This window comes from Sciurus carolinensis, chromosome 2, assembly GCF_902686445.1.
Source record: "Sciurus carolinensis chromosome 2, mSciCar1.2, whole genome shotgun sequence".
NCBI classification, from domain to species: Eukaryota; Metazoa; Chordata; class Mammalia; order Rodentia; family Sciuridae; genus Sciurus; species Sciurus carolinensis.
Genome location: NC_062214.1, coordinates 162,721,000 through 162,734,122, shown reverse-complemented (window position 1 = coordinate 162,734,122; position 13,123 = coordinate 162,721,000). Strand labels below are relative to the sequence as shown.

The window sequence follows — 13,123 nt, the reverse complement described above, 5'->3', positions numbered from 1 at the left end:
GATATTTCCATTCTGGAGGTTGTCCCAAGAGGCCATCATCTGAGCAGGGTGTGCTCATGTCGCTCGTCTGGGCGGGGGCCCACTGAGAGGGATGCAAGGTGTCTTGGTACCTTTGCTGGCTCCACTCTAGGTGGCCTGGCTCAGAAGCGTGACCTGGGAATGACTCCTCCTCCAGATTGGCAGCCCAGGGTTTGCTGCAGCATGCCCACTCTACCTTCCTCTCTCCACTCGGTTCCTCATGACATGCTTTAAACAAACTGGTCAGCACAGAGCACATCATGGAAGTCAGCTCTGGGATTCTTTCTGCAGCAGAGCTGAAGATCTGAGCTCTAGAAATTCTTTTCAGAGAGACTTTCAGTAACACACCATAAGAGGCATGTGCTCTAGAGGATCAGCTGGCTCTACCTAAATGGATTTGGCTGGAGGATTGGCCTTATTGCCTCCCTAGCATGATCTGGGGAGTAAATCCCCCACTTCATTGTCTAACCTAATGTTTGGAATTCTACCCAACAGATGGACCAGAGTTCTGCAGACTCTTTATCTTCAAAGGTCTCTGCTCAAAGTCCACATGTTAGCTTGTTTCTGGGGGTCGAGGAGGCAGCTGCCATGTGCTGACAGTGTATGTGTGTGACTTCACAGTGAAATGTCTTTATCAAGTGCTTGGCTCAACTGTGAAGGGGCAGGAGTGTCTGGAGCCAAGGCTTTGCTGAAGCCATGCCTGAGGTAGACCAGTACCTCAGAATAGGGGGAAACGGGTCAAATGATTCTGTGCAGGGCTGATTTTGTGTGTAGAAGTAATGAGTTCCCGTCACTTTATCTTTCAGAACACATTTGCTTCTTAAGGGGGTTTTTGTTGACTCTGACCCATGGTTAGCTCAAGACAAAGATGAGGGACACTGCTCTTTGGTTTATTCATGTAAGAAAATCTAATTATTCAAACAAGATGGAGCTCCATAGCCAGATTCAGAGACTTATTTCATTTTTTGTTGTTTAGAGATTATCAACTGGTTTGGAGATCATCTTTCTTCATTACTAATTGGCCAAGCGAGTAATCTTGAATTAGTTATAAATAGTCCTTAGTCCTGAGACCTCAGCAACATTTATTAGATAGAATCTAACCCAGGAGGGGTGAATTATCCTACCTAGGACTGGGAATGGAACTTTTGGAACAATGTTTCAAATTAAATTTATTAAAAGCCTTCTTGGCTGTATTGTAGGATCACAAGAATCAACTTTGGGAACAGTGCTTCAACCACCAAAGACTTCAAGAGTAGTGCTTTGCAAAGTTTAATGTGCATACAAAGTGAATTTTCAAATTCACTTTGACTCTGGGGAGAGGTCCCAGATCTGCATTTCTAACATGCTCCTGGTGATGCTGGTCTGCTGGTCAGTGGATCAAACTTTGAATGGCAATTTTCTAGAACAGTGGTTCTCAAAGTGTGCCACACAGACCAGCAACACCAGCACCAGGAAACTGCTAGGAACGTGAATTCTTGGGACCCAGCTATAGAATCAGAAATTCTGGGGGTGGGTCCAGTGTCTGGCTTTTAACAAACCCTACAGGTGACTCTTATGGTTTGACAACTACCATTCTAGAAAATGAATGATGAATTATCCTTCAGTATAACATCCTCGTATTTGAAATCTTTCACTACTGAAAGTTCTCCCTTGAGTCTGGCCTCATCCTTTTGCTTAATACTCAAGTTCTTTTAGACTTTCTTGAAATTATCTTTTTAAAGTTCTAATCATAGAATTTTAGGCATAGAAGGAAGCTTAAGAGATATTCTTATTCCTTTTCCCTATGCTTTATACCTGCTGTGAACCTTGTTCCCCACTGAGCTTTCAAAATAACTGGTGGAAGGCATTAAAGTCAAAGTTAAATTGAAGAAATATCTAGAACCCATTTGTTAGTCTATTATTAGTATTTATCGCTTCTGTGTCAAAGGTTTGGGCAAATCTGCTTGCTTTGATTTGGAGTTTGATATTTTTACAATGTCTGAGAGCTTCAACCCTTATACTAGTATTATTTTAAAAAAATTAATAAAGGGCAAGAGCAATGGAAAAGAATAATTAAACTCCATAAGAGCTTTTAAACAGTATTATTGGATTTGAAATTGAATGGTGGCCCAAGGAGGAGGTTCTTAGGGCAATTAATGTACAGGAGCCGACTATTGTGACAGAAAAAGTGGAACACAGGTTGGGCACCAGGGGCACAGAGGGCTTTGGAGAAGGCAAGGGAAACAGAGTTCAGAGTCATGAAAGAATTCTTGTATTGAATTTTTCAAACTGGATTATGTTCATAAAATTTGACTATAAACCTGGCACAGTGGTGCATGCCTGTAATCCCAGTGGCTCAGGAGGCTGAGGCAGGAGGATTGAGAGTTCAAAACCAGCTTCAGCAAAAAACGAGACGCTAAGCAACTCAGTGAGACCCTGTCTCTAAATAAAATACAAAAAAAGGCGAGGTTGTGGTTCCATGGGTAAGTGTCCCTGAGTTCAATACCCAGTACAAAAAAAAAAAAAAAAAAAAAAAAAAGATTATGAGGGAGGAGGGTGTAAACTCTCTCAGGCTCCAAGATCCCGATGAATGGGGACATCTCGATGATTGTGTGATTGAATAACAGTTGGCAATTCCAGTCCCCAAAACAGTGCACTGATATGGCTGGAGCCTTTATGTTGGAGGATACAACCTGTACTGAGGCCCTTTGACCTTAAAGCAGAGAAGGCGAGCTGATTTTTCTAGGAAAATGAAGGTGGCATAATTTTCTAGTTATGGGTCTTGCTATTGATGTGTGAGAGGTCACCTCCACTCCCAGCTGCCCATGAGGGACAACTGGATGCTCCTAGGAGCCTTGAGTCTGGTGCTAGATTTTCCAGGTTCCCTGCATAACACCAACCTTTGCCATCCTGCATACATCTTATACGATGGTCCTTGCAAATGCACATGGAACTCCTCGAAGAGATTCCATGTATTTATTTTCTGATGGGGAGTTTTCAGGTTGAGCAAAATGACATAACTTCAAATAATCATGGAAAAAGGGTTAGGCAAGTGGGTAAGTAATAACAATTACTAGGAAACCCACAGTGGGAAATACCATGGTCAAATGTTCATTCCAAAGGACTTAAGATGTATGAATTTGGACAGGCTGAATAACCCGCTGATTTTGACCTAAATAAATGACCCACAACATATGATAACAAGCTCTATCCAAGAATTTGGGCCACTGCCACCAACTGCTTATTGCCTTCTCCTCCTCCAGCCTATGAACTTAGGGCATTAGAAACTCCATAGGATGCACAGGCACTAGGAAAGAGAGCCAAGGTGATATTTTTACCCAAGTAGACTGTGCCATAAGAGTTGAAGATTCTAGTTCATGGTTTTATATTATTGTTTGCCCAGGTTCTCCAGCTTGAAGAAACATTTCTGTAAGAGTGGAAGTATTTCAAGAATCTTAGAGAATTTAGAGTCAACTCCTAGTTATTCACTTTGGAAAGCATCCAGAATCCTGGCTTTTCTTCCAACACTTAATCTGTTGTCTCCCTGCTGCTGATACTTCTTCTACCAGTCTCTTTTTAGACCCTTTCACAGTCCATTAGGCAATTCAAATGAAGGATGGGCAAAGAAAATAACATGAAAAAAATAGTAAAACTAAAATTTATGAGATCACCCCATTAAGCCTGATTCTGGATTAGGTTTGGGTAGGAGGAAATTGAGGCTCTTGGTCAAATATATTATTTTGGTTATTGATGGTTATCAGTAAATGACTAAATCATTATCAATACTTTGGATATTATACTGATTTAGCTTTTCATAATTATAAATTAAAAAAAATTAGGAATGTGAGTTTGATTGTCTTTTAGGTAGCAAATAAATTGGCCCCTCTGGTTAGTCCCCATATGCCTAGGCAAATGGGCCATTCTTTCTCATACACCCTCTTCCCTAACCCTTAATGAATCCAGATAATAAAAATGTACCTGTCCCGCAGTGTCATACAGTCCAAGCAAGTGCTGCTTTCCTCCCACGGTCACTGTAACTAGGGGAGAAGAGAAGAGGAGAATCCATAAACACAAGCTTCAATCAGGAGCTCTCACATTTCCTCATGCCAGAATCTCTCTGGGCAGCAAGGATAAGCATATGCTTCACCCATGTTTATTCTAAACCAAGTTGACAGCATGATTTCCAAATGAAAGGCAACCTTGGGCTGCAGTGACAGCAGATGGGCTGAGCCAAGTCCAAATTTCTCCACCGAGATGGGTATTATTGGTGCTATGAGGGCCTCTGTAGGCTGCTCCCTGGTCCTTTTTAGGTTCTAGAATATCAAGCTCCTGAGGGAAGAAAACGGAAGCTGACGCCTTTCAGGTTAGGTTATTGTCTTCTTTGGTTTGAGTCACCTTTTGGGAGACAGTATTGTGTACACAACTCCTCTGTTAGAAATCTCTCAGCTTTTATCTGCCTTTGAAATGTCAATAAAACCCTGAACACAAAGAATATTAACCCACCTCCATATTTTATAGTCTACAAAGCAAAGCAAATAATTAATTGAGAACAGCTTAGCATTTATTTAAAAAAATTCTTTTTTAGTTAAATATAAACTTGATTAAAAACATAGAAAACATATCCCGTGCTTTAGTCCAACAGAGTTGTTATGATTTTGGAGACTTGGTTGCAGAAGGAGATGTTGTATGGGTTCGATTTCACATACCTAAAGGGAATCTAGAGAGTGAAAAGTAGTCAGTTTGATTTACCCAGCAGGCTTCTTGCCTCGCTAAGCAATTGTGTCCGAGAGTGAGAAATAATACAGGGATACAAAGCACTCTGTTCATGTCTGGAGATGAAATAAAGTCTCCACTTGAAAATAAACTGAGATGGAACAGATTGAAGGTAGAAGTTAGATAATTCTCTGAGTGAATACAAAGAGTAAATTTAAATTTCCAGAAAAATCAAATCTCTTTTTGGAAATAGGAAATAAAATATGAAGGAAAGGTGAGTTTTTTTTCTTTAGTTGATTAAAAAATGCGCAAGTGCAACGTAAAGATATTTTGTGATTCCTCCATCATTAGCTGTGCAGGAAATGAAAGATAAACTTTATAGCAACCTTTGATAACCATATCTCTTATCTGTGCCAGCCAGGTTCTCTAGTCTTGCGACTCAGGGTTGCTGATCTGGTACTGAGTTTTACTTTTATTTGTTTTTACGTCTGTGGGCTTAATATATTCAAACTATTTCTATTTCTATTTCTTTTGTAATGTGGGGGATTGAACCTGGAGTCTTACACATGCTAGGCAGGTGTGCTACCACGGAGCCACGTCCCTACTCCTGTAAAACATTTCTTAATGCCATTTGTTGAAAAGAACTTGTTTAAAGGTACTGTCTTTCTAGACACAGGGAACTATTTTTCTAATCCACTCAGATTAACCTGTGTTCAGTTTGATAAAATGGCTCTAGCCACCCAGGTGAGCTTTTAAAGGTGCATTTTAAAATAGTGAACCCAGCTCCATTGAATCCTGGTTACCATGCTGACAGAGGAAGGGCATTTAAACATTTTACTTCTGTTCATAAGTTAAGCTGGTAATGGAAATGAAGGTGAGACCATGTGACCTGGGGTTCTTTGTCCTGTTTTATTTTCCTGTTTGTGTATACTTGCAGAAGAGAGCTGGGTCAGATGTTCCTGAAAGCTGCCCAAATTATTTCTTTCATGACCAATTGGCTGCCTAGTCATGGATTAGGAATGAAGGGAAGAAATCCAGCCATTACAACATGAAATTTCCTGCCTCTAGGGAACTAGTACAAGTTGGTCAGGGCAGCTGTTCCTGAGACCCTTAGACTGTCAGAAGTAGAAGACCAGACACAGTTCCTCCTTTTACGGAGCATGAAGACAGGTGTGTTTTACGGGAAAGGCCTGGGCACAAGGCAGTGAAGCATAAGCAATGCTGGGGGCAGCGTGGAGAGGTGTGGGAGCTCATGGCAGAACTACTGTGTGTGCAAATGTGTACACCTGCTGGATCAGAGAAGGCTTTCTGGAGGAGATGTCTGATCTGAGTCCCAAAGAATCACCCAGAATTACCCAGGGTGCGCCGGGGGAGATGGAGCTGAAGAACTGGATGTACAGGGTCAGCTTGCCCTAGTTCACTAACCCAGGTTTGTTAAGCTGCAAAAGTCCCAAATTCTTCTTTTTCCCCAAGAAAGTAAAAGAAAGGGGATTAAAGCAATTCTTTTGGGTTAATGCAAAATGATGGTAGTGGAGAGAATACCATTTTTGGTGAGGAAGCCGCGTTGGAGTTTCAGCTATGATGTGTAGTGGCTGTCTGTTCTGTGTGGGGTCAGCCCTGCTGGAAGAATTCTGAAAGAAGGGTGTGGAACTTGTGCCCTATCTCTAGAATCACTTTACACTTTCTTCTCTGCCCCTTCATTCTCTCATTCTGTTGGAAGGAAAATAAGTGGATCACATTTATGCCAGAGGATTCCAAGAGACAGCCAGAGACGGATCCAAGCATTCCTGTGGGTTGTATCCATCAGTCATGGCTTTGTGAGTCCTTATCTGGGACTAGCAGTGGATGCAGTACTGCTTGCCAGCCTGTGTCCTGTGAGGCTCCTTGGTTTGGAAAAGCACCAGTCACAACTGCACAGAAGGAAGATGTGTCCATAAAATGCTAATGATAAATGTAGTAAGGTTGAAAGAGGAGGATCTCTCAAGTCAGACAGTTCTGCATTTGAATCCTGTTTGCTATTCACCATGGAAGTCACCTTGGGAACGTCACCTAACATCTATGAGCCTTTGTTTCCTTATCTGCTAAAAGAACTGGTGAGGAGGAAATGAAATTAGAGAATGCCTGGTTCATTGTAGGTGCTGAACAATTTTTCAACAAATGTTTATTGAACTCATTTTAAGGACAAGGGCACTGTCCCTTGCTTTCCACTGAATACCTGGTACACATTAACTGACACATAATGGGATATTAATATTTGTGAATTACTAATCACTTTCTGCCCTATGTGGTAGCTGTTTAGGTCTGTCTTATATCCTTGCTAGATAGGAAGACCCTTGGGACGTCCATATCCAAAGTGCTCCATATTACCCAGCACGGTTCCTTCTGAACATGGTCAATGCTGAATACAAAGTACAGAGATGGAGCACTGGGGGTAACTCAGGCCAACAGAAGCCCTTCAGACAGTGCAGTCTGCAGCTCGATACTCCCTGGCAAGATGCTAACTGCTGGGAAGCATCTATAGCCAGCAAAACTGCCTGGCAGACAGTGGTCAGGCTGAAATCCCAGATCACCTTCTATTCTGGGAGCTATCAGAGTTGTTTTCTGAGCTCAGGGAGGTTTTAAAGAGAGGAGGTGAAATGACCTGCTAATAGCTCAGATGGTTCTCTCAGTAAAGTGTGAATAGTTGTCAGTGACCTGTTAAGTATGTAAAATGAAGGCCTTCTTTCTCAAATCCATTAAACTCTTTGCTTCCTTGTGTTTTTTCTTTGAGTGAATTGGAGTGGTTAATTTTGAGGCACTTGTGAGGTACTAGTGAAGCCTAAGTCATGGGTTTGCTCTCTGCAGCATCAGTTAGTTTTGCCCAGAGAAAAAAATATCCCAGGCAGGACCTACATCTCCTTCCCTAAGCATTTCAGTTATCTCACAAAACTGTGTGTCATAGGCAGATTAGTTGAGGAGGTATTGGTGATGCCTTGTAAGGAACTCAGACCATTGGTCCAGTCCATTACCTGCACAGGGAACCGGTTCAAGGCCCCTTCTTTATTTGTTGGTGGGCTGTCTCAGCTGCCAAGAGCAGGGTTTTGAGGTCAATGAATGAGACATGAGGAGTCCCAGGAGATCCCTAATGGTGGACATGTGGGTCAGTGAGGATGGAGCCCTCAAATACCCTTCAGCCAACTGTCTGCATCCCTTGTGTTCAGTGTCCCCTATCTGGTGAGTAGGATGAGGCCTTCCTGACTGTGTGGTGTGTGTGGTACCATAAAAATGCTATTTTGGAGGAAGAAACACAAGCTTTCCAGTGTAGTGAGAAATAGAATTTTTAAAAACTTAAAAACATGACTCTCATGCAAATGTAAAATGAGTACGTCAAAGATTTATTAACTCATTAATAAGAGGACCAGTAAGATAGTAAATCTTGTCCAAAGAGCATTTTGAGGAACTCAGTATTTATAGGTATATAAAAAGCAATTTGTAGAATAAAATGGCTGGGTTCAATAGAAAACTGGTTATTGTCCTATAAAAAAGATAACCTTTGATAATTTTTGACTGAAAAGGAATTATTTGCTTCTCTTCCCAACAAGATTTACAAGTTAGCATGTAACCTCACAGTCTAAACTTTTAGTTCTTAGCACAATGAAACAAAGTTAGTAATCTTCCCCTAGATAATTAATTAATCCTGGGAGGCACACGTGTTAACGACACCCAGCAGGACCTTGAAAGGCATCTTGATGCTCATGGTCTCATATCTAAGTTCTAGATAATTTTTCCTAATGTCTGAATTCAAGTCTGTGCTTTGCTACCTGTTTGTTGAGGTGTTGGGCAAGCAGTTAGTGGGCCTATGTCTCATTTGAAAATGAACAAATCACCTTTACTCTAAAGGGGCAGAAGAGTCATTCCAAAGGCTGGGGCGGTCATTGCAACAGGTTGTCTCTGTTTAGGGGGCTTTAGGAACTGGGGAATTTAAATGAGGATTCACAATTCTCCCTGCCTCGAGTTGTCTGGAGATCTTCAGTAGCGTCCACTGCCCCTTTCCCACCTCTTCCCTGCTTTCTCTCCTTCCTTGTATTCTGGAAGATCCTGCCTGGGGCAGTGTAATGGTTGATTTGAATTGTCAACTTGATTGTATTAAGAGATGCTGATGATTAAGAAGCTTCTGGGTGTGTCCATGAGGTGTGTCTAGCAATGATTGGAATGTGGGATAGCAACTGAAACAGAGACATTCCCTAAGCGTGGGCAGCACCACCAAATAGCATGGAATAAAAGCTGGAAGAACAACGAAGCAGGTGCAGATGGAAGCTCAGCTGTTCTTGAATGGGTTCTTGATCACCGCTTCGACTGTCTGAGGATATCGGACTCTTGCTTCTTCACTCTCCCCAAGTGGACTCTGCCAGTGATGCTCAGGTAGTTTCCAGAAGCCTTGGTCTTGGACCAGGGTAGCACTGTTGATCCTTCTTGTTCCGGGGCTTCTGCATCTTGGACTGCGCAGCTGCTGTTCTTCCAGCTCTCCAGCTGCAGATGGCCATTTTGGACTATCCAGCTTCTGGTTGTGTAAGCCAACCTAAAAAATCCCCTTTTTATGATCATACTTCCTGTTGATTCTGTTCCTCTAGAGAACCCTGACTAACATAGACAGCAGCCCTACCCTGCTCTGGTGTCCACTTCCACAGTCTGCTTAGGCACGCTTTCTACCTATTTTAAGCCTCACATACGTGCATGTGCATTTTATCAAGGATACATGCAGCAGTACTAGGGAGGAAAGTCCCCAGCAATCACAGGAAGTGAGAAAGCAGTTCATAGGAAATTAGAAACAACACTGCATCTTCCTAAATATGAATGGGGGCGAATTCCTCCCTGAGGGGAACACCTATGTTCCCCCTAAACCTGCTCAAGCAACTTCTCGCCCATGGAAACCAGCTTGCCTCAGTCAGCTCCTTTCTTGCAAAGGATTTTTCTTCTGTGTGTGTGGGGAAAAAAAGGTGGCTGGGGAAGTTTCTTATTTAATGTGCTGGCATGAGGTCCTATTTCTGTGGAACCATCAGGTGAAAACCAAACAGGTTTCTTGAGAATCCACTAGGTTCTGAGCTGAAGGCTTCTTTTCCTTAGATCTGTCTACTCATCCCACAAAGACACGAGTCCTATTTGAACAGGCAGCATAACTGCCATGCATCTTCTAGCCTTGGTCCCATTTCTTTTACCTGTCAGGTGTCTCTGTTGTGACTAGTGATTTGGCTTGTGGTCATACCATTTTCTAACCTCCCTGAATTTTAAGGTGGAAGAGCAGATTGGCATCCTGGACTCATTGTGAACAAACTCTGGGACTTTGTGCGAGTGACAGCTTCCCTAAGCCTCCGTTTTCTTATTGGCAAATTGAGGTTTATTCGAGGAACAAAGAAGATGGTGGATGTGAAAATTTTGTACACCCAAGTGACATCATTGAGCAGATGGCTTCCGAATTAACGGCATTTATGGAAATGGAGCTTCCTGGAAAGATGCTACCCTGGTTCTGGGTGTAGGGAAAGGTCTTCCCTCGTCAGGTACTTGTTTGATGATGGAAGGGGAGTGGGGAGAATTTTCTGAGTTCTGGACTCTTGAAACTGACTGGGGATGAGGCCAGGCCTAAGAAGGAGCTACGATTCCAAGACATCCACATTCTGGAATTTCAGTCTTGCTTGGCTCTACCCTTCCTTTCTCAACATCATTTTTGCCCACATCCTGCCAATTCTACCTGCGCAGTATCTTCAGAATCTCACTCTTCTTTGCCATCCCTAGAGCTGTCCCCACGTAGCCCCCAACCTCATCAGTTGGAAAAGGCTCCTAGTCTGCTTTCTTCTCAGTGTCACCAGAGGCAATGCAAGATAAAATCCACACATCTTCTAAGAGCACACAAAGTCCCTGAAGTCTGGCCCCTGGTTTGCCTTTCTAACTCTCATTCATTTATTTATTTTTGGTACTGGAGATTGAACTCAGGGGCACTCGACCACTGAGCCACACCCCCAGTCCTGTTCTGTATTTTATTTAGAGACAGGGTCTCACTGAGTTGCTTAGTGCCTCGCTTTTGCTGAGGCTGGCTTTGAACTTGTGATCCTCTTGCCTCAGCCTCCAGAGCTGCTGGGATTTCAGGAGTGTGCTACCACGTAACTCTTTTATTTATTTTCTTAACCTTCCTATAATCCAAACTTTCTGCAACCTATTATATTCATGATGTCTTTGCTTAAACTGTTCCCTCTGGAATTCTGGTAAAGTAGTTCTGGAATATTTTCTCCATACTTGGAAAACTTACTTCCATAATCCCTCCTTGATGCCCACCAATAGTCATACCTATTGCCATGCTTACTTTCCCACAAGGGGGCTGCATGTTATTTTTTTCTCATGTCCCAGGATCCAGCTGTGGCTGGGCATGCAGCTCCATAAGCATTGGTTGAGTGACTGACTTGTGCATTAAACTCCAACCAAAGTGAATATTTTCTTTGAGGCATCTATTATCTCAGGTAAGTCTTTGGCATTCCCCAAAAGGTCATCCTTAGCTTTCCGGACATTAAATGGCAGGATGGGGCCCCCAACCAGACACCCTACACTAGAGCGGGTGCACCTGTTATGAGGGGGCACCAAGCAAACTTGGCTCTGCTGGGTGGCATCTCGGCTCATGGCTGTCCTCTAGCCAACTTCACCAACTACAAGGCTGGACCAGTGGGGCAGGACCTCTACCTCTTGTCCTGAGGTTCCCATAGTAACCAGAGCACAGAGAAGTTTTTTGTTTTTGTTTTTTGTTTTTTTTTTTTTTTTTTGTGGTGCTGGGGATTGAACATATCCCCAGCCCCGAAGTTTTGTTTTTAAAGTAAGACTCTGGGAAGAAGTGATTGGATTTTAATTGAAATCTGTTCGCGGGGCCATGGTCCACAAACCAGTGTGCCTTTTGTTAAGATCCTCTGTATAGATATTTTAAAAATTTATACCATCTCCTTTAATCATATTTATACATTGCTGGAGCCTCACAGTAAGGAAGCCATCACTGAGGTGTGGTGGAGTAAGTACCTGATTTAGAGCCCGAAACTTTGCATGTTAACTTTGACTTTGATTTGGTGATGTAAATGTTTCATAGCTGTCACCAGGGGGAGCTAGTTAAAAACAGCTTCCTGGTTTTACATCTCCCCTAAGGATCTGAGGAAATAGGTCTGGTTAGGGCCCATAAGTCTGCATTTTTAAGATCTTTGATAAGTGATTCAGACCTGAGTCTCAGTTTCCTTGCCTTTAAGATGAGGATCATACTAACTCTGATGAGCTAACATATGGGGGAAAACTTAAAATGTATAAGGCGCTACACAGACATTACTTCTTTTGAGCATATCCAACACACAATATAAGAGCGAGACAGCCTGCAGGGAACAGGGCTCACCTTTCCTTGTCCAGAAGTGGTCACTAAGAAATTCTAACACCTGGGTGATGATAAAGTGGGCCAGTGAATTACTACTGTTAAGGGTTTTCAAAGAATTATTAGGCTCATAAAAGTTCTATCAGGTACCAGCTATCACTACTTAGAAAATATGGTGGAAACTTTCTTTTTTACAATAACAGCAAAAACTATAAAGTGTCCTGGAATGTTCAAGACCTTTATGGAGAAAGAGCACAACACTTTGCTGAGATACATAAAAGGATTGTTAAAATAGTTCCTGTTCTAGAATGAGAGCTCCGTATTGGAAAGAACCATAAAGAAAAAGATTGATACATTTGACTTTAAAAAAGGAAGGTAGATGTTCTGAAAAAATAGTCACAATATATGCAGGGTCAGAGACGTTTATTGTATTTGATACCTTAGCACATTTTCTAATCAATAATGATTACTTCAAAAGAAAATAAGGGGCTGGAGTTGTAGCTCAGTGGTAGAGTGCTTGCCTAGCATGCACAAGGCCCTAGGTTCAAACCCCAGTACTACAAAAAAAAAAAAAAAATTTGTGGTTATTATGTTGCTATTACTGTTACGAATAGATTGGATTAAATGTCATCTGAGTGAATTCTGTTATTTCTTTGAGGTTCGCTCTCTGAAGTTTTTGTGTTAGGCTTGTCCAGATTTATTTTAGGCTGTAGGACCATGCCAGTGGTTTACTAGGAGAGAGTGTGATGAATGAGTGTGTGCAGCAGTGGAGGTTTATAAACTGTGTTGTAGAAGAACCCATCTTTTTCAGAGAATTATGATGAACTGCTAATGTTCTACCTATACTTGCTTTTCAAAGGTACCAGGAAAATAGTGTGCATTTGAGAATTCTGGAGCCTACCACAATGTATTAGTTGCAAAGAGAAAGAAGTATATGGGCTGTAAGACAACAGTAGTAAATTGGTCCCAGATACAGTCCTTTATTGACGATGTCTAGGCAGAGGGAGATAAACTAGCCAAGTGATATTTAGAGTGTGTCTTTCT

At 42.1% G+C, this 13,123-nt stretch overlaps 1 protein-coding gene across 1 annotated transcript in view; it reads right to left on the bottom strand.

Annotated features, from left to right (window-relative positions):
- The window catches only part of Rhoj (ras homolog family member J), an 85,754-nt gene that overhangs the window by 21,832 nt on the left and 50,799 nt on the right, over positions 1 to 13,123 (bottom strand). Inside the window, exon 2 of the mRNA XM_047539555.1 lies at positions 3,976 to 4,034. Within this exon, the coding sequence (XP_047395511.1) occupies positions 3,976 to 4,034 (59 nt within the window). The remainder of the gene's footprint in view (positions 1 to 3,975; positions 4,035 to 13,123) is intronic.